This window comes from Podarcis raffonei, chromosome 7 (genome assembly GCF_027172205.1).
Source record: "Podarcis raffonei isolate rPodRaf1 chromosome 7, rPodRaf1.pri, whole genome shotgun sequence".
NCBI lineage: Eukaryota > Metazoa > Chordata > Lepidosauria > Squamata > Lacertidae > Podarcis > Podarcis raffonei.
The window spans coordinates 62,243,076-62,262,958 of record NC_070608.1 but is presented as its reverse complement, the minus strand read 5'-3'; the positions used below and the strand labels follow the sequence as shown (position 1 = coordinate 62,262,958).

General features: G+C 39.9%; 1 protein-coding gene across 7 annotated transcripts in view; it reads left to right on the top strand.

Annotated features, from left to right (window-relative positions):
• Positions 1-19,499, top strand: part of HIVEP1 (HIVEP zinc finger 1) — an 84,318-nt gene extending 64,819 nt beyond the window's left edge. For all 7 annotated transcript variants that reach the window (XM_053396905.1, XM_053396899.1, XM_053396901.1 and 4 more), the window contains 5 exons: positions 4,075-4,205; positions 5,886-6,061; positions 8,322-8,423; positions 16,000-16,514; positions 17,702-19,499. In XM_053396905.1, the coding sequence (XP_053252880.1) occupies positions 4,075-4,205; positions 5,886-6,061; positions 8,322-8,423; positions 16,000-16,514; positions 17,702-18,892 (2,115 nt within the window). In that variant the 3' untranslated portion in view covers positions 18,893-19,499. The remainder of the gene's footprint in view (positions 1-4,074; positions 4,206-5,885; positions 6,062-8,321; positions 8,424-15,999; positions 16,515-17,701) is intronic.
• Positions 19,500-19,883: the final 384 nt, after the last annotated feature.

The window sequence follows — 19,883 nt, the reverse complement described above, 5'->3', positions numbered from 1 at the left end:
CAAATGCAATAGGAAATTCACATTGTACACTTGGAGCATTTCTTGACTTTGGAAAAGAATAGGGCAGGCCCTGCATACACAAAGCTCTAGATGTTCACCAGAGTACAAGAGCCGGTGAATCTTAGCAGTAAAACACAGTTATTGATAATGGGTGTCATTAGTTCATTTCCTAGTGCAAGTCTGAAAATGGAAGAAGAGAATTTAAGCTCTCCTTCAAATAAATCTATAAAAAATGCTGTTTTGAACTTTCTCTAAATGGAGAAAAACCTTCTTTCAGAAACTATCTGCAGTTTTTCTGCCAGAGCCATATGCTGTATCTTTGAATGTGGGCCTTTGTTGTATTTCACTATCAGATAAACATATTTTTTACAAGTTTGGGTGGAACATGCCAAATTTCTCACTAGCTATGTTTTCCAGATAGCTGGGATGACAAAGTTTCACTGGTACTGCTAATATCAAGCAGCTGAAACTAGAAGCTATCAGTTAATATTAACATGTGAGCTTTGAAATAAAGAGATGCGAAAAAATAATTGTAAGATTCTTTTGTCTTCCATTTTCAAAGCTTCATATTTGTAAGATATTTTCAACATCCCTAAAGGGTAGAAATTTGTCTAACTAAAAGCAGATGTCTTTAAGATTCTAAAGAGAGATTTTCAAGTACACATCCAACATAAATTTCCCCTACCTCAGAAAAAAAAGTGTGGTAGTCTGATGCGTATGAACAGCAGCGAAGCTTTCCAGATCTTACTTCTGACTATGCACATTTAAAGACTGTGCATCTGTTGTCATTGCAACTATTTAAGGGTTTTTCAGAATGCAAACAGGGAAATTTTTAGCATTGTAACCAGTTATAAAGTATAGCTATGGACCATGAATGCAGAAGAGAATTTTGGGGTGGGCAAAATCTTAATTTTGTATACAGAGCTTGTTCAGACATAATCTTTGAGTAAGAGATCAGGAGTGGCTCACACATATCATCTCCTGAATGAAGTAGCCTTTTCTCATGCAGTTTTGGATATGTTGGAGCCAATGTTAGCTGAAGTGAAGATTAATTAAGTTCCTCACTTAACCAAGGTCCTTAACCTGCTTCAATCCTTGTTAAGCAAAAAAAACCTGGCTTCATTTGTTCAGTTAATTTTTGTCCCATTCACAGTATTTAAGAGATGAGGAAGGAATATAACCACCTCTGTATTGGCCCGAAAAGTTATCAGCTATTGATGCTCAAGACAAATTTATTTGAGATGTGGAATAGTTGACCAAAAAAGTCAGCGTAACACACTTGCAGCCTGGTCATGTAACCCCTAAAAATATTTGCCCTGATTACTTGAATCTTAACAAGGTGGTGTAAAAATGAACATTACTGGTGCTTTACATAAACAGTTCATTTTTTGTGATGTTTCATTTTCTGAAACCATGTGTAAGTCTCAGTAGTGTTGTTAAAGTTTATGTATTGTTGCATGAAATTTCCTCTATTAGTTGGTATAGTCCAACAGTGGAGAACCTCAGGCCCATGGGGATCCTAATTTAATGCACAAGACCATTTCCTCCAAACCTGATGTCATATGTGACATCAGCTACGCAGCAGCAAAAAGAGCATGTTCCTAGTTGATGTTCACAGCTATCCCCATCAGTATAAGTCATACCATTGAAATATACAACATGTACAGTATGGTTAGCACTTAATGTCTAATTCACTGCAAGGCATCAAAAGTTTGTGTTCTACATTGACTTGAGGTTTATGCTTCCTGTGATCTTTCTGCTATCTGTTCAGAAGATGGAAATCCATGATGACCTATTCTGCTGAATCCAACAAACCAGGGTTTCTTGTCTACATTGTCACTAGATGTCTCATAAACAGTTTTGTGATGCTGCAGAGCAAGTCCATGGGGAGATAGCCAGTGTTACTGATATTCAGACTAGACCTATTGAAATAAATGGATTTAAGTTACTTGTCTATTAATTTCAACAGATTTGTTGAATGACAAATAAGTGGCCATTTTACATTCACGGTGGGATTATAAGGATTAGTTTTCAATTGATAAATGCTTGTCAGTGTAGAGTTTGTCCAGTACAAAGAGAAATGATGGGGGGGGGGAGGGAGGCGTCAATCAAGGAGAATGCTATGTGGTTGCCACCTAGTGGCCACAAGGCAAAGATGGAACCTATTTAAGTCATCCAAGATCCTTATCCATTATAATAACCATCAAGAACTTCATATGGCAAAGCATCACAAGACAAAGGAGGTAATTTATGGGCATTAAAAGGAATAAGGAGCATGGAGGACTTAAACAGGTTCCAATTCTTCTCAAGAAACACTTTTAGCCCACCAAATGCCCACTGGATCAAAACACTCCATTAGTTTGCATCAAGGTCACTGGCCTTAGCAGGGGGAGAAAACTATTCACAACTAGAATGTAAAGAGTTAGCAGTGTTTTCTGCTGAAAAGAAATCCCATTCGTATCTAGTTCGCAGGTGTTTTGTCATACAATCTGATCATAAACCTCTTCAGGGTCTGCAGGGAGAGAACAAGCCAGTGCTGTCTGCTAGAATCCCGAGATGGGCTTGACGTTGTCTGCATAGGACTACAAATTTGAATAAAAGCCAGGTCAAGCCCTGGGTAATGCTGATCCCCTTAGCAGATTTCCACTGCCAGATAGATCAAAGCCAGTACCTCAGCCTCCTGAAACTGTTTTTCTTATTGAACTGCTATCCACATGCCTGATCGATTCCGCAAAGATTAAACAGGTGACTGACCAAGATTCTCTGTTATTTAGGGGGTGAAGATAATTAATGGATGGATTGCCTGGGGTGGGGGGAGCACATATTAACACCCTAACTATCAGCGTAGGGAGTCATTGGCTATCCAAGATGAATGAATATTATTGGGCTCTCAGGTAGTTGAACTACCAGTACTATGCAATTTCTGCTGTGCTGAATTTGTTGTATGAAGTCCATCCTCGCATTGTTTGAAGAGAGTAGCATGTAGTCTATGTGTGGTGGCCAGAAATAGACTAGCAGATTGAGACAGGAGTACAGTGGTGTGGTGCTTGTCAATCTATCCGTCATGCTCCTTCAAAAGCACCCTCACACCCAAGGGAATGATAATAATGACCTTGGGCAAGACTTCATATTGATTATGCCAGTCCACAGCCCCTGCATCAGATCATACAACTGTTTCAGGTGTGTCTCTGAGACACACTCGGAGATGGAACATCTGGATGAGCCAGAAACACTCCCAGTTACACTATGCCATTCAGACAGAATCCCCAAGCCCAGGGAGAGGTTGCATTTATAAAAACAAGGGAATTTGTGGGTTTAGACCAATGTCTCGTATTTAGGAAATTATTATTTTTTTTGTTCTGGTTTTCCCACAGCCTTCTGTATTCTTACTGCCAATATATAGATTACGGTATATGTTGACAGTATAAACAAAAGGGGAAGGAGTGTAAGATACCTTTATGTGGTTGCTACCTAGTAGCCCCAATTCAAATGTGTTTCTTGAGGAGGGTTGGAACTGAGCATGTTCAGGGGGTGTGTCCTTGGGAGGGGTTCCAAGATAGATGCTAGACTGAAAACTTTAGAACTGTAAAACAAACTGAAAGCTGCAGAACAAACTGTTTTTGTTTTTGTTTATTTGTATAGCCTAAATGCAGTATATTAAACATATTTTACTTTCTTATACAACTGGTATGCTAATTTTCTCTGGCAGTAGATAAAAGCTTGAAAAACTGCATTGGGAATCTCTTCCTCTCCCCCCCCCCCCATATCTCCTAAATCATGTACAGACGGCTACTTCTGGGCAAAAACATAAACACATGTTCTTTCAAGTATATAACCATAGAAACATTTTTGTAATTACTTTCTCTTTCTGTTCTCCCTCTAATTAGCATATTGAATTGGGTGTAGCAATTGTCACAAAAATAAAACTTAGTTGTATTGTCAACACATAAACAACTGTGCCTGAAAATGGTAATCTTCAACTCCTATTTTGCCAGATACTCACTAGCAATACTAGTTCGGTAGATACCTTAATCTGCTTATAATAAGAAACGTAACAATTTACATTTTTTTCAGCGGGCATTAGTTAAACAAAAGGCAGCAAGGGAATTCAGCAATAAAGAAAACTCTGAAATAAGCACTGATCAAGATAATGATAATTCCTTAGCCAAAAGTGAGCCAAGAAGAGTGAAAATATTTGATGGAGGGTAAGTATTCCCCCCTAAAAGTAATGCAATATTTTATTATTTTGTATGGAAGTCATTATCTCCTGGTAGCTCAGTAGAAAAAGGTGTTATTGTGAACCTGATTAGATTGTGATCCAGATTCTAGTCATACAAACAACCAAAATGGTTTGGTATGTTCAAAATTACTTGCTCCACAGTATCCCCTGCCTCCCATCCCTGGCCTTGGTTCAGCACTTGTGATGTCAAATCTCCCACCCACATAGCTAATTTTCTCTCCTGGTGTTTTAACACTTAATTCTTCAAACTGAATTTTTAGTGAGCTTGGAGTCAAATATCCCAAATGGAAACCAAAACACCAAGAGCCTTAGTTCTGAACAAATATCCTACAAATATTTACCAGATGAAATCAGATCATGACTACTTGCGTTGTAGACCATAGGTGATTTAGAACAAAACAGTAAGTTGCCACCTGTAGTCTGAGCCTTGGTTGCCCTGATTTATAAGCTCATTCGAGACAGAGGGCAGAGACAGAGGGCGTGTCGTCCTGTTGGTTCTCGACCTCTCAGTGGCTTTTGATGGTATTGACAATGGTGTTCTTCTGCACCGACTTAAGAGGTGGTGGTTGGAGGAACATGCAGCTCCCGCCATCAGAACACTCAATATCTGTACATTCCATTAACTGAACATAAAGTATTGTGCCCAAACATCGCTACATGCATGGCTGATTCAGATATCCAAACAACCAGAGTTTGCCCCTTTCCTTACTTGTTTGTGCTTCACTGGTCAATGGCAACTATTTTCAAGCAGAAACCACGGAGAGAAGGATGTGGGAGAGAGAACAGACACATCAGGGAGTAGGAGAGATCGGACAAATAAGTTTCCCCCTCTTTTTTGCTGGTTGGCTGCAGCCATTTTAGGATGAAACCATGGTGGGGGAGGGGAGAGAGATCATGGATTAGAAATGTTTCCATTGGAAATAATGGAGATTGTCAGCTCACCTAATGTGAATGCTCACCTAATGAACAATTTCCTGGGAACGCATTGTGATTAGAAAACAGGACCTGCAAACTATAACTGTGGTTTCTGCTCTTACCAGGATCTCTACCAGAAACTAGTACTAGGATATTGTTGCTCACGTGGGTCCATTCAGCTACCTATGCTAGTTACCATCTATATAAAACCTCTGGGAGCTGTCATCCAGGGATTTGGAGGATGGCACCATCAAAACATTGATGATATGTGGCTCTCTCTTTCCATTCTATTGGAATCAGAAGGGCTGTTAAGGTGTTGGACTGTGTGTAGCACGGGTAGGCAAACTTAAGGATCCAGCTGGACACTGGATCCAGCCCAATCGCCTTCTAAATCCGGCCCACGGATTGTCCGGGAATCAGCATGTTTTTACATGAATAGAATGTGTCCTTTTATTTAAAATGCACCTCTGGGTTATTTGTGGAGCATAGGAATTCGTTCATCCCCCCCCCCCCCAAAAAAATATAGTCCGGCCCCCCACAAGGTGTGAGGGACAGTGGACCAGCCCCCTACTGAAAAAGTTTGCTGACTCCTGGTCTGTAGGCTGTGAAGGGCTGAATCCTGTTAAGACAGAAGTGCTGTGGGTGGGTAGTTCCTGTGTCCGGGAATTAGGTGTCCTGACCTGTAATGCACTGTCATTTGCAATAGTTTGGTATGTTTTGATTAAATTAGATACAAGTCAAATGAAGAATATGTCTATGTTCGTGGGAGAGGAAGAGGAAAATATATATGTGAAGAATGTGGAATACGCTGTAAAAAGCCCAGTATGTTGAAGAAACATATTCGCACGCACACAGACGTCCGTCCCTATCACTGCAACTATTGCAATTTTTCCTTCAAAACTAAAGGTAAGTGAGCTTGTCATGACTCACAGATTTTCTTTTTCAACCTGCTGACAATTGCTTTTCCAATAAGCGTGTTGGAAGTATGAAATAAAGCTGTGGGAACTTAAACAAATTGCAAAAATAAAAGGAGAGCTGGGTTGGCTTATAAGAAATATTCCAAAACCTAGAGTAAGGGCAATATCCTTTTTAGGCCAGATAAAATGTAACACTTTCAAATGCAAGCTTTCAAGTTCTCCAGAACTCTTCATTAGATCAGATTGGGCAAGGTGGGAGGTAGGACGGGGTGGGGAATGAGCAGTCAAAAGCCCTTTTGCAGGGAAGGTAGTAGATGCATACAGTACATCCCGCAGGAAGGCCTTTTAACATTTTCCGCCTTTGAGTTTCATACTGGTGTGAATTTGACTGACTTCCCTTTTCCTTCCTGACTGATGCCTTGCCCATGTACCCAGGTAGTTATGAGGCCAATGAAGGCTGTGAAGTTTGCATGACCAATTGTTGTGACAAGGATGTGTTCCAGAAGAAAAAACGTTTGTCTTTTTCAAGGACACATTGTGTTTTAATTGGCAGCATGTACAGCTGCTAAGCAGACATACCTTCAGAACTGGTTTTGAGATACCGTTTTTATGCAAATAGGTTCAGATTCTAGATTTGTCACATACTCATTATTTCAGGCTTGGAAAAGCCACTGTTTACCTTGTTTCTTAGTTTTCATTGAACTGACCTTACTAAGATGTTTATAAATAAAAGGTCATGAATATTGTACAACTCTTCTGCATACTAGGAACTCAGTATTAAAGGTTTATACCTCTACTCATGGATTATCCTGTGAGCAGATTTAGCAGGCACTAGTGTTAATGGCATGCTTGTGTGCATATGCTCAACTATAAGCCTAAATATTAAAAAATAAATTAAAATGATTTAATTTTGACGAAATAGATGTCAGGGCTTCAACATAATGATGTTTTCCTCATGTCAGTATTAATAATAAAGATTGGCATATATGTAACATAAATATAATATAAACTGTACATTTCATACAATTGTAGATTAATATACATTCCATATCACTGTAAGATTTGTTCTTAGAATTATTACACTGCCATTCTCAGTAGAATCTAATGAAACTATTCCAAAAAAGAAGTGCAACAAAAATGGTTTGTGTGTAGCCTTCGCTGCCTTCCTTTACCAGCTTCCTGGTTAAATTCTGGCCAAGCTCAAACTTACTATGTTTATGTATGTACTTAACAAAATGGATGTTGCAGCCATCGGGCAAAAGTCATTTTCTGACTTTCTGAACAATACTGTCATTCATTGTTAAGTCACCAAACAAGATATCAAATATATTAAATCTTTTAGAGCTTCTATTTGTATCCATGGGAGAAACAAGACACACCATTACATCAGTTCTTACCACATCCATCTTCTGCCATTTTAGTAGTTCATTCAACAGCAGCATGTCAGAAGAGAATGTGCCTAGCAAGTATTTTAGCACTATTTGTCTCTTAGATCATTGTGGACTCTTACAATGTTGTCTTTTGTTGAAAATAGCAGAACATCTGTTGAAGCTATTTATTAATGCAAATTGGAACTTATTTCCTAAATTATATTACATCTTGAAAATCCTCATTTAAAGAAGAAGAGTTAATGCATCGTTCTTAGGAATGAATACAATAGTTTGACCAGGCAACCTTCTCTGTTATAGCCTTCAGTGTTAAGACATGTTGTCTACCACTGCACTTAGTTCCATCTTCAAAGCCGAGCTGAATCTAAATTAACTTTATTTAAAAGCCGACGGGTTGAAACCAACAAAGTCATTGCACAAGCAGGTCTTCCATTCACACAATGGAACTTCCCCTCCTCGCACTCTCCCCCATCTGCTCCAGAGGGTTGGGGGGGGGACCCAGAACAGATTTGGGGGTTGCAGGGCCACCCAGGAGGAGGAGAGAGAAGGAAATTTCCACCACATGAGTGGAAATTGTTCTGCCCGTACAATAACTTAGCTAGATACAACCCAAGGCCATTTTTTATTCTCCCAAGTTTTCAAATGCATTTTATGATTTTTAACATCCTATTATATATTTTGTGTGTATAAACTATGTTTATAGTGACTGCTTTGGAAGCTTTGTAAAAGCTTTGTGTTAACCTTTTAAATAAAAGAATAGATAAATAATGGCCCAAGTGTCATTGGCTGCAGAGAGTGACATGCTGAATGTTACAGTCATGTGGTTTTGGTAAAAATATGCATTGTTTGTTTTTTCTTAAGGAAACTTGACAAAACATATGAAGTCCAAGGCACATAGCAAAAAATGCATGGATCTGGGAGTCTCAGTAGGATCAATAGATGATCAGGATGTAGAAGAATACGGTAAAAAAATTCAATTTTTTATATTTTTCATGTATTTGCTTTTCTTTTCTAAATATCTTCCTTCCTCTGTTCAAACCTTTTATTAGATTGCTTTCACAGAACAGGCCTATCAGTTATCACTCACCTACTAACTTTCCCTGTATGATAAGGTTCTAGAAGATATTTGGGGTCCCACTGTCCTCTCAGTCCCTATGCGCATATACTGTAGTGTCAGTACCAGGAGATCCTACATATATATGTGTATGAGATTCCTCTGAAGCCAGATCTCATTTGAATCACAACAGAACTCATGTTCATTTTCTCTCAATTCAGCCAATATATTCTACACCTAATGATGTCGCCATGTACAGAGATTCAAAAGGAAGGGAGTAGAATTAACATCTGAACAGATCCTATGCCTTTCACTTACTGTTCACTTATTAGAGCAGATACAAATGGATCGTGTCCCCACAACATATTAGAGGGACTATGCACTATGGAATATGTGTATCAATTGGCTCATTATACTGGGCCTCAGCCTTTTAGTGCCAGTAGTCTGATTACATCCATGTAAAAAGTCTAGAGGAATACATTAGCCAAATTTGCAGATAATTATCTTATTTATTCACAAGCCCCAAATAAGGTGGTGGAATTCTCAGTTAACAGAATTGAATGGGCTTAGCTGTTTCTGGCTGCAGATTTGTTTGCTTTTAGGAGATGGAGAGGAGGGAGGGGATACTGATTTTGAATTATCCTCTGTGGGTTTGTTGTTGTTTTTTTAACTTCCCTGCTAGTAAAGAACTAGCACAGAAAGGATAAGTCTCAATCTCCAAGGTAGTAGATTTTCTTTCTTTCTTAGGGGAGCATTCAAAAATTGCATTGTCCACCTCAAGTCTTGAGTTGTATGGTCTACTCTTCCACTTCATGTAGACCAGGCACTCTTCATCTGCAATGATTTCTGTAGGATTTACTGTGCACTGAATTTTAATTGGAGAACTGGCACAATCCCCAGAATGCTGGAGAAGAAGAGAGTATGTAAGAGGATACATGTCGCATCACATTTTTGTTTGGGTGGTTATATAAACGGCACAGTTCCTATCTGTGAAAAATGCATTCTAATTCATTCAAATAAATTATATTGTCATAACGATGGGGTATGAACATCAAAATTATTACATGGTTGTAATAAAAGATGCTCAGGCCTGCATTCTTTTGTTGACCTTTTTGAAATTTAATAAATAAAATAAGGACGTTAAAATTAGGTTTGCATTCTAAACCAACTTTCAACCAAGGTATGGCTTAGCACAATTTGTAAGTGTTTAGTCTCCAGGGTGGAGACTTTGACCACTCTGTTCCTCCTTAGTTGTCTTGCTATTACAATGTGCTGAGATAAGCCATGCCTTGGTTTAGAGTGTCATCTGAATCCAGGCTTGTGGTTTAGGTCTCCAGAACAATAAACCAAGAACAAACCATGGGTACAGAATGTAGTCAGTTTGGTGCATGCTTTTGTCAGTATGATATATGATACCTTTGCTTCTGTTCTGGGGGGGATATCCCCGCCCTTAAAGTATTTTTCTGATTTGTGTTAAATGGTTTACTGTGGAGTGGTGTATGTTATTTGAAAAAGGTAGAAGGGGTAAAAAATTAATGCACTTGGTCTTTCTACTATGAATTGATGTGAATTCGGTTCTTAAAGATGTAGGAGAGGTGTTCTCTCGATTGGCATAACTTCTTAGTGCACTCAGCTATTTTTACCTTTTTACAGTGCAAATTGAACTTTGTTTTATTGATAGAAGTAATAGGGCAACAGTCATTTTTTGTAATTTGACAATTAATTTATGGGCCCTTCAATTACGAGGTTCAGCACAAATAAGGCAGCAACAATAGCGGGTAACTGGGTGGGAGGAGTGTGTGTGCGAAATGAAGAACTCAGTGAGGCAAGAAGAGAGGGTACAGCACAATAGATCAGGCAGTGAAAGAGGAGACACCCAACGAACGATGGATACTCCTATGCTCAAGAACAGCAATACATTGTTTACATTAATGTTTGTCACTTTCAACATTTTTCTGATTCCCAGATTGTAGACAAAAAGGTGAAGGGCCATAAAATAATACTTTCCATATATTTTAAAACTTCCGCTGGGCCAATTGGATTTTTGCTGTACTGTATTGATCATTAGGCCTTTTTTTTAGCTTTAGAAATTGTAAATGTCAAACAATATTGTGCTCCACTTGACACAGAAGACAGTTGTGCTACAGAACTATGAGACTGCTGTATAACTCTCCATATATTTTTTAATGGTTTGGGGACTTCCTGTGAGATTTGAGGGGAAATACTTGTGCATGCATACTGTTGTATCCCAAGGTGTAAGGTGCAAGCAGCTGTTCCTCCTTGGCTACAGTGCCACTACCATACCTGTAGTTTAAAACAAGTGGACAAACCATTCCTTTAGAGACTAATAGAAGCAGTGCATTCTGGAAAGTATCCCACTAGGCTCTTTCATGACTCCGCAAGGAGACCTCTACCTTAAAGGAAAAAAATACTAGCTTCCTTCTCAAGTTTGCTGTGTTAGATATTGGAGGGCTTTGCAGTGGTCACAATTTGACAAGATGAGGATCTTGATCATAGTTAGAGCTTTCCCACTGTAAGCTATGGAATGGCTTTTTGCTCTCAAAGTTCTTTGTTCGCAGCCAACCATCTGATTCTGCTGCATGTGCAATTCTCTGAATTGCTGCCAGTATTTTTATTGCGCCAATTATAGTTTAAAGTATCCTGGAAGCTTTTAGACTTCCTGCAATACTTCATCATCATAGTGGATGAAAATGTTAATAATTTTGCTTTATTAAAAAACACTGATACATAAAACTCTTGAGTATCTCCTTTCTCGAGTTCTAACCCAGTAGCAAAATATTGGGTTGACTGGAACAGACTGCAGTTAAAACAATAATAGAAATTAAAACAACCGTATCAACTTGTCTCCAACACACTCGGATTTCTGTTGTTTGATTTTCACTGCCAAAGGCAGTGTAGTGTAATAGCTTTAATTCTAAACTTGGTAGGTTGCACAGAATTTGAATGTGAGTTTGCCAGAGACGGTTGGCAGAAGGGGCCAAATATAGCTTGTGGAGAGCATTTATGTGAAGCTCTTTTAACAACACTTATACCGATTCCATTTATTTTCCATGAGGCTTCTCAGCACCATATGAATTGGGGGTTTATGGCAACTGGGCTGGGTGGATTGTGGCGGTGTTCTTTGTTTGTTTTTGGATTTGCCACCATTTGGGTATTGGTGAATACCACTTAGTTTCACCTTTTATGTTCCAAATCACTCTTGCATCTTTCATCTCCTAATCCAAAGAATGCCCTTTACGCCCATAATACAGGGCTACTATGTTTGGAATGCTGGCTTCTGAACTATGCTGTCAGGCCAGGTGAACCATTCAGTGTGACATACTTCAGCTTAGGGGTATCAGTTTTCACAGTGCTGGCCCAAGTTTTCATTATGTGTTCCTCTAAATTAGGTGATTAACGCCCCAATCCTATGTACATTTTTGAGGGGGAATGTCCTGTTTGGTAGAACTTGACATTCTTCAATGTAAGTATGTTAAGGATCGCGGCTTAAAGGCGCTTATCAGGGAAACTGATTTCCTAATGTTTAGGGGAGAGCTGTCAAACATAAGGCCCAGGAGACTTAGCAGGCCCTTTTAGTGTCCCTATTGTGGTCCACAAGACCTTTATAGATTTATTGCAGGGTTAGGAGGCTAGGGGAAATGGTCTGACCTTCAAAGAGCTGCTGCTACATCATACCTCAACATTGCTGCTGCCCCCTAAACTTGTCAGCGCAGGAGTGTGGAATCAGCCATTTTCTTGCATTTTGGCCAAGAAGGAAGGATGTGGCCAATGGAGGAGAGCTGAATGATTGGAACATATGGCTGGCAGGATATGAAGACAGCTGTATTTTGCAATCAGTGACATTATGAGAAGGGGGTTCAACTTATAAGAGTTGCCAATGGGTACACAGGCCTGGAAGAGGAGCTACTGGCATCTAGAGGTAGCAGCAGTAAATTAACAAAAGGATTTCGGCAGTTAAACAAAACCCTCTGACCAGGTTTTTTAAAAAATATATATGTTTAAAGATGGACTCTAAATCAACAGAATATGATCCTTATTATTTGTTCTTTACAAGATAATCTTGTGCAGATACACTCTTGAGGAGCAGCAGAGAACTGGCAGTACAGTGGTACCTCGGGTTGCAAACACCTCGGGTTACAAACACCTTGGGTTACAGACTCTGATAACCCGGAAGTAGTACCTTGGGTTAAGAACTTTGCCCCAGGATGAGAACAGAAATGGCGGCACGGCGGCAGCAGGAAGCCCCATTAGCTAAAGTGGTACCTCAGGTTAAGAACGGTTTCAGGTTAAGAATGGACCTCCGGAACAAAGACAGTTTGTAACCAGAGGTACCACTGTAGATAATCCTATTTATTTGTAGCTTCAGCAATAGCCTATGCTATGGATATGGGGTATGCTGCAATTCCCCACCAAGACAGTTATGTGGGGAGATCTGTATCTGCCAGGTGCTCAGACAGTGGTGGAGGATACACTAAGGGCTTGGGTTGTTTAATGCAGGCCTGCACAGAGCAGTCAGTAGGGAGTCATTCAAACAACTCTTTAAACTCCTTTTTATGAAAAAGAGTTTCTGCAGCTATCAAGCCCTTTATTTATTATCATTTCAAGGCGAACATCAAAGCCTATTAATCATCAGGGGCTTTTAGGTTTTTCCAGTCTGGGCTTCCCCAGCAGATGTCAGTATAAGTCTGTGATGCAATAAAGATAATAATATCAAAATAAATAATTTGGTCAGTAGGCTTTAAAAGTAAGTGTAATCTTAAGTGGTTAGGTATATTCAATTATGTGTATGAAAGAAAAGACTCCTGTATTACCAAAAACAGTCTCTAGAATAGACATGGCTGCCAAAGTATCCATTCTGAAATTCCAAAAGGCCTGCTTTGAAAGCCTAAAACAATGGATGAGATCTTTCCATGACAGTAGATGCTGTTTATACTAGAGGATATGAAAACATACCAACTTATTTACAATCAGCTAAATTGGGTGTTACACCATGTCCAGTTCTATCTCCTCAAAGGATAGTGTCCAAAATTGGTGCCATTGTTGCTGGTGCTAATGTGACTGCTGCTGCCTAATAAATTTCTTTGACTTTTCTTCTGGAAGTTTGTCATTATTGCCCCTTATTTAAAAATGTATACTTTATACTAAACATAAGTAAAATCCTTACCCTCATCCATAAGTTCATGATCTTGACCATGCTGATTGCGAATTGGAGTCCAGCAACTTATGGAGGGCACTATGTTGGGTCTAAATAATATAGATATAACTAATGATGGAGCAGGAAGGGAGAGAATACACTTTGTGATGTTCCTTGTCTAGCCAGTTGTATTTGGCTGGGTATATCAGGACTAAACATAGAGTTGCCATTTTTTACTTTTCCATTGCCTGATCCTTCTTTTGTCTTGTTCATGGCTCTTTTGCTGTTCAGTCAAGTGTTTTGCAGTGGACATGTTTTTTACCAATGCAGAATGAAATAGTTCTTGGTAGCTGCACACCTTTATTTTGATATTCTGTAGGTAATTTTATGTTTTAATGACTATATAAAATGAGGGTAACACAGTGTTTTAAAAGTTTTGATTCTACTTCCCTGGAGTTTTTAAATTAAAAAAATAGCATGCCACAATTTATTGAGGTTTGCAAAGAGCCTTAATACAGAATAAAGCTTTGCGAGCTTTATCAAAATAGTTGAAAATATAAGAGACATGAACCATTTGCTTTATCCATTTGTATGCGTACCATATCTTGAACACAAGTGTGTTTGTCAGTCTTTGCTAATGCTTAACAGAAGCCGTTAATGTTTAGCTGATAATTTTAAGCAGAATGCTTTTAGCTCTGCTGTAAGGGTTGCTTTGGCAGTGGGAAGGGAAGAAAAGGCTTCAAAGTCTTCGAACACCATTATTAGCAGCTTATTATAGACATCAGTGGAAACACCTGCAGCAAGAAGAGAGCTTCACAACTTACTGCTGCCCAACAGTGCTGCATTTAAAGGATTATTCTTATTTTCAGAATTGTCATGGCAGATACAAGTAGCAGTATACGTAAAGGTCATTTCATCATTTCAGATGATTTAGAATTAGGTTTGTGAGCAATAAATAGCCGTTTCTCAATTGTGCAGGATCCATGTGTCTTTCCCCCCAGCTGTTGTAATTTAACTTCCCTCCTAGCTAATTCAAATTGAAATATTTTATCATTCCTTCTTGTTTTCTCCAAGCAACCATGTAGACTGTTGCTGTACTTAATGTGTTGATTGTCAGTTGAATCCAGTCACATGTTACACTGTGGAGGACAAGCAATTTAAATGAAACTTCTTGTTCTGGATTGTAATTTGCAACACCTGTAGAAAATCACCTTTTAAGATAACGTACAACCCTCCCATCATTTACAAATCCATATTTTATGGTCTCTTAAAAGTCACTAGAATAGATTTGTGAGTGGTTCCTGTATACAATGAGCTTGAGCACCTGGGAACTATAAAAACTTACAAATTAAGGTGTTTGGGGTTTCTTTCTTTCTTGGTAAAGTGAGGTTTTAATTTTAAAAGCTGTAGGGGAGAAAAGTAAACACTGAAACCTGTGCTTAATTCTCTTCCTACTTGAAATCTATAAGTTCCTGGCCTTTGGTTGTGAAAGCATTTCTGCTGTGTGATCAAAGTTCTCAGTCTGCTTTCCTTAGTAACTTTTCTGTTAACAGCAATAGATTGTAAGAAGTTCTTTACATTTCAGATAGTTCAGCGGAAAAAAAATAGAAAGATAGAAAAACATGGGAGCTGGGTTGTTTAACCAACCAGACTTTGTTGTAAACCACGATCTCTCATTCATACACTACAATAGGCCACGGCTTATGGAAAGTGAAGCTGACCACCATAGAAGCCTTTTTTTCAACCACCCAGGAGGAGGAAGACCAAGAAAGGGGGCTTTTCTTGGGCTTGTTCCAGCTCATGCATATAAGGGAGCTAAAACATGATGTGCAGAAATTATATTCACAAATGCACGAGTGCAAACCTGTTATGGGTGTGCAGACCACTTTGGGAAACAGCCCATCTCAGTCCAAGGCACTGTGGGTTTGTTTGATCCAGCCTGGCCTCAGACTCTGTCCCTGGGGAAACAAGGCTTTGCCTTCTCCTCTCTGCCCCCCTCCAATTTGTTACTAGGAAATAATAATTTGAAAAAAGATGACTGTTTTCCTTTTGGGAAACATGAATGAAATTTGCAGTCAAAGTAGCTTCTCCAAGGTTGGCAAAGCCTGTCAGATTATAGACAATTAGGTTCAGGGGTTTTGTGCTGGACACTTTTAATTATTTTTTAAGGGGTCTAATAGCAGATGAGCTTCTACTGAATGGGGTGACTAATGGTGTAAGAGCACTAACATGCAGTTAATTTGGGAAATGAAAAAAACTACACCCTCTTGTTATAATTTTCAAACATTACTAGGCTCTAAATGTGTGCATTTAATTTTGCCCTCTCATAGGTGAAAAGCAGCGGCTGGGTTATGATCGGTCCGGATTTGATGCAGAGGATTCAGAAGGGCCAGATGACGACGACAATGATAACGAAGACGATGACGAAGACAGCCAAGCTGAATCAGTTATATCTGCCACTCCCTCCGTTTCAGCCAGCCCACAACATCATCCATCTAGAAATGTTTCTCAGGAGATCTCAAGCGCTGATGAAGAAATCAGAATTGCAGATTGCTTTGCTGGGGTTCACACAGACTCTATGGATGGGCTGCCCAAAGCACTTCTCACAAAGATGACGGTACTTAGTACAGTGCAGTCGGACTGCAGGAGCTCAGGGCCACTGGTTACAGCTGTCCCCGGAGAAGCAAACGAAGGAAATGTGCAAGACAGAGCAACAAGCACAGATCCTGCTGTCTCCTCTGAGACAGTTCCCAAGTCTCCATGCCATCAGATGTACGTGGACTACCCAGAAGAAGCATTGGGAAGTTCTGCTGTTGCTCCTACTGTTACGACAGTAACTTCCAAGGTGAGCAGATAATTCAGTTCACTTGTGTTAGGTGTAATCTGTACACCAATTGCACAAAGTATAGAATTAACTCAAACCCTGCAAAAGACCCAACCAGACGCCCATATGGGATGCTCACAAGCAGGACATGAGCACAACAGGGCTCTCCTTACAGCTGATCCTCAGAAACTGGTATTCAGAGACATACCACCTCCAACAGTGGAGGCAGAACATAGCCATCATGGCTAGTAGCCATTGGTAGAGTAACACACATGCTTCATGTAGAGCAGATTAACACACACACTTCCAAGTTCATTGCTGGGAGGCAAATAATGCTACCCGTGTTCTTGTCTGTTAAGTACATTGGCCTAGAAGGATTTCAGTGAAAATGGGCTGCACGATTCAATTTATTCTGTGCATTAGCCATGGACCGTTGGCACAGTGAATTTAATGGGATTTAGTCTCCCAATAAATACACTGCTGTGACTGCATGTAACTCTTTGTTGTAGAACTATATAGCCATGTGTATTTTACATAAATATCTCTAGATATGTATAAATACTCAGAAACTACTATTCAGCCGGGCTTTACCCATGCTTGGAAACAGAGCTTCCCCATTGCCAGCAATAGAAGGGGAAAGAGTCTGAATTTTGTCATAGCTAGCAATGCAAAGAATCACGAGCGTGCAAAGCTATACCATATAGACGTACTTTTAAAACTGCTCAGTAGCCGCATGACCTATGTGACTCTTTGGAAATCAAATGCACTGAAATAGCACATTCTGGTTGACTTGTAATTTTTTTAACAATAGTAGAATATTGGCAAACTTATCTCTTTTAGAGAAGAGGTTTTTGAGCTGTGTTGGGATGGAGGAAGGGAGAGAATAGTTTGGGCCTTCCTGTATTTAACTTGAAACAAAGGTGGCTCTACTTTAGCCAATAGAGGAAGCAATCTGGGCTGCCAAGGGCAAAGAATGCCCCAAATGTTCAAAGCAGAAGAGCCACAAATGGAACTAAAACACAGGACACCCAGCAGAATCTGTCAAAAATAATCAACCTGCAGCACTTAGGGAGGAGTGTTTTTAGCAGATGCCCAACTCTCCTGTGGTTGGCTGCTTTCACATTTTAAGAAATAAAGCTAGACAATGTTGAACTGCCTGTATCTTCTTATTGATGGCTTCAAAAATATTATTCTTTTTGTTACACTAGAGCACAACTTCTACAAGACTTCCTTCTCCACCCGTTGACCGGAGTACACAAACCTCCACGGTTGTTCCTTCAATGGCCTCGCCTTTCCCAGAGATGCAACCGCAGAAGCCCGAGGAGCATCAGCAACAGATCATGAAATCAGCACCTCCTCAGACTCATCTGTTTAGCCACCTCCCTTTGCACTCGCAGCAACAAACCAAGACCCCTTACGGGATGATTCCAGTGGGGGGAATCCATGTGGTACCTGCTGGCTTGGCCACATACTCGACTTTCCTCCCCATTCAGGCTGGGCCGGTACAGCTCACTATCCCCGCCGTTAGCGTGATCCACAGAACTACAAGTGCACTTGGCGACCCAGCATGTGCAATGTCCGGCACTGCAAATCATCTCAGCGTTGCTGAAGTGAACAGCGTTGTTCCTTGCATCCCAATAGGCCAGATCAATGTACCGGGAATCCAGAGCCTGAGCGCACCAACCCTGCAGCCTCTTCCATCGTTGAGCATGGAGACGGTGAACATCTTAGGCCTGACGAACACCAACATCACTCCGCAAATACACCCTTCGGGATTAACGCTGAATGCCGTAGGCCTACAAGTGTTGACTGCAAACCCTTCCCCTCAGAGCAACTCAAGCCCTCAGACGCACATTCCAGGTCTGCAAATATTAAACATAGCACTGCCGACTTTAATCCCTTCGGTCAGCCCTGTGACTGCAGATGGGCAGGGCATTCCAGAAACACCAGCTTCTAGTAGCAAGGCCTCCGAAACTCCTCCACATCAGGGTCCTGCGAGTGTCGCTAGCGATGCTGCTGCTGCTCCAGTCACCAGTGCTACATCATCTCAGGTGGGACCCGCCGACCAGCAGTACAGCATTGAAAGTCATTTGGAGGCTGATCCTTCAAGCGGGTACCAACGGCACGATAGCCCGGGTAAACTGGACACTGAAAAGCCTGACTCACAGAGTCATACAAAACCAAAGTGCAATATCAATTCTGTTCAGGTCGAACAGGCTTCTGCTTCAGAGCCTCCTATGAAGGTGAATTCTGACGTTTTACCCAATTGCCCCAGACATCGGACTGTCTCTCTAGATAGACAAGCGCATAGGCGGAAAGGGTTGCCCGAGAGGCAAAATACTGTGGAGTTTAGTGACGGCAGCAGCGACGATGAGGACAGACTTATAATAGAAACCTAGGGTTTTTTGGTTTTACGTTGGGTTGTGTGTGTGTGTGCGTGTGTGTGTTTGTTTTTCGTTTTTTTTTAAAGTAACACTTACAGGTTTTCTTGCAAACCTCCCTTTTACTTAAAGCACATTTTTTTTCTGACACAAACTCATTACTAATCTTTGTGCAATCATGAATTTTTGACCAATAATTGTTGTTTCTTGTCAGCTCCGGCCATTTTTGTACATGTTGTATAGACAATTGTGCCTTTTTTTGGAGTTTTATGTTTAGAATACTGTACAGATTGTCAAAATTATATATATATTATATGTATATTAAAACCAAGTAGTTACTTGTGTTTCGTAAGTAAAACAAAATAAATAAAAAAATCTTACGTCGGATGAAATAAATGATTAAATTATATGTTGCACTGTTAAATGTAAATTTTTATGGCTGTGGGGCGAAGTTTGTGTGTACAGATTTGAGTATGTACAACTCCATATTTATTGTATCCATATTAGTCTTGGGGAAAGGGTCTGTCCATCTTTCTTGTGTATGACTTTAGCTTTACACTTAAAAACAAACTCCCGTATCTGTGTTATTGAATTATTTCAGTAAAATTTTTGTTTACTGACTTTATCACTGCTCAAGTTGTGCCTTCTTCACGCAAGTGAGCCAGCAAGAAAAAATCAACTTCCCACTTACAGCCCCCCCCCCAATTAGGTTATTTAAAAGCTTTAGAAAATGGATGAACTGTCTATTAGCAGTGGTTTCAGTAGCGGCATTTTTCCTTCTTTCCACCATTTTTTTAAAAAAAAAACATTCACAAGGAACAAGTGTTCCTTTTCTTGTAAGGGACATAAGTCTCCTAATTTTCATATTCGAGGTACTGGTTCTTTAAGTAAAATTAAAGCTATTTTTAATTGAAGCCTGCCAGTCACAAGAAAGCATTTTTACATTTGTGACTATGAAAAAAACTTGGTGTTATTTTTCTTATGTTTGCTGTCAAACAGAAGCATAAAG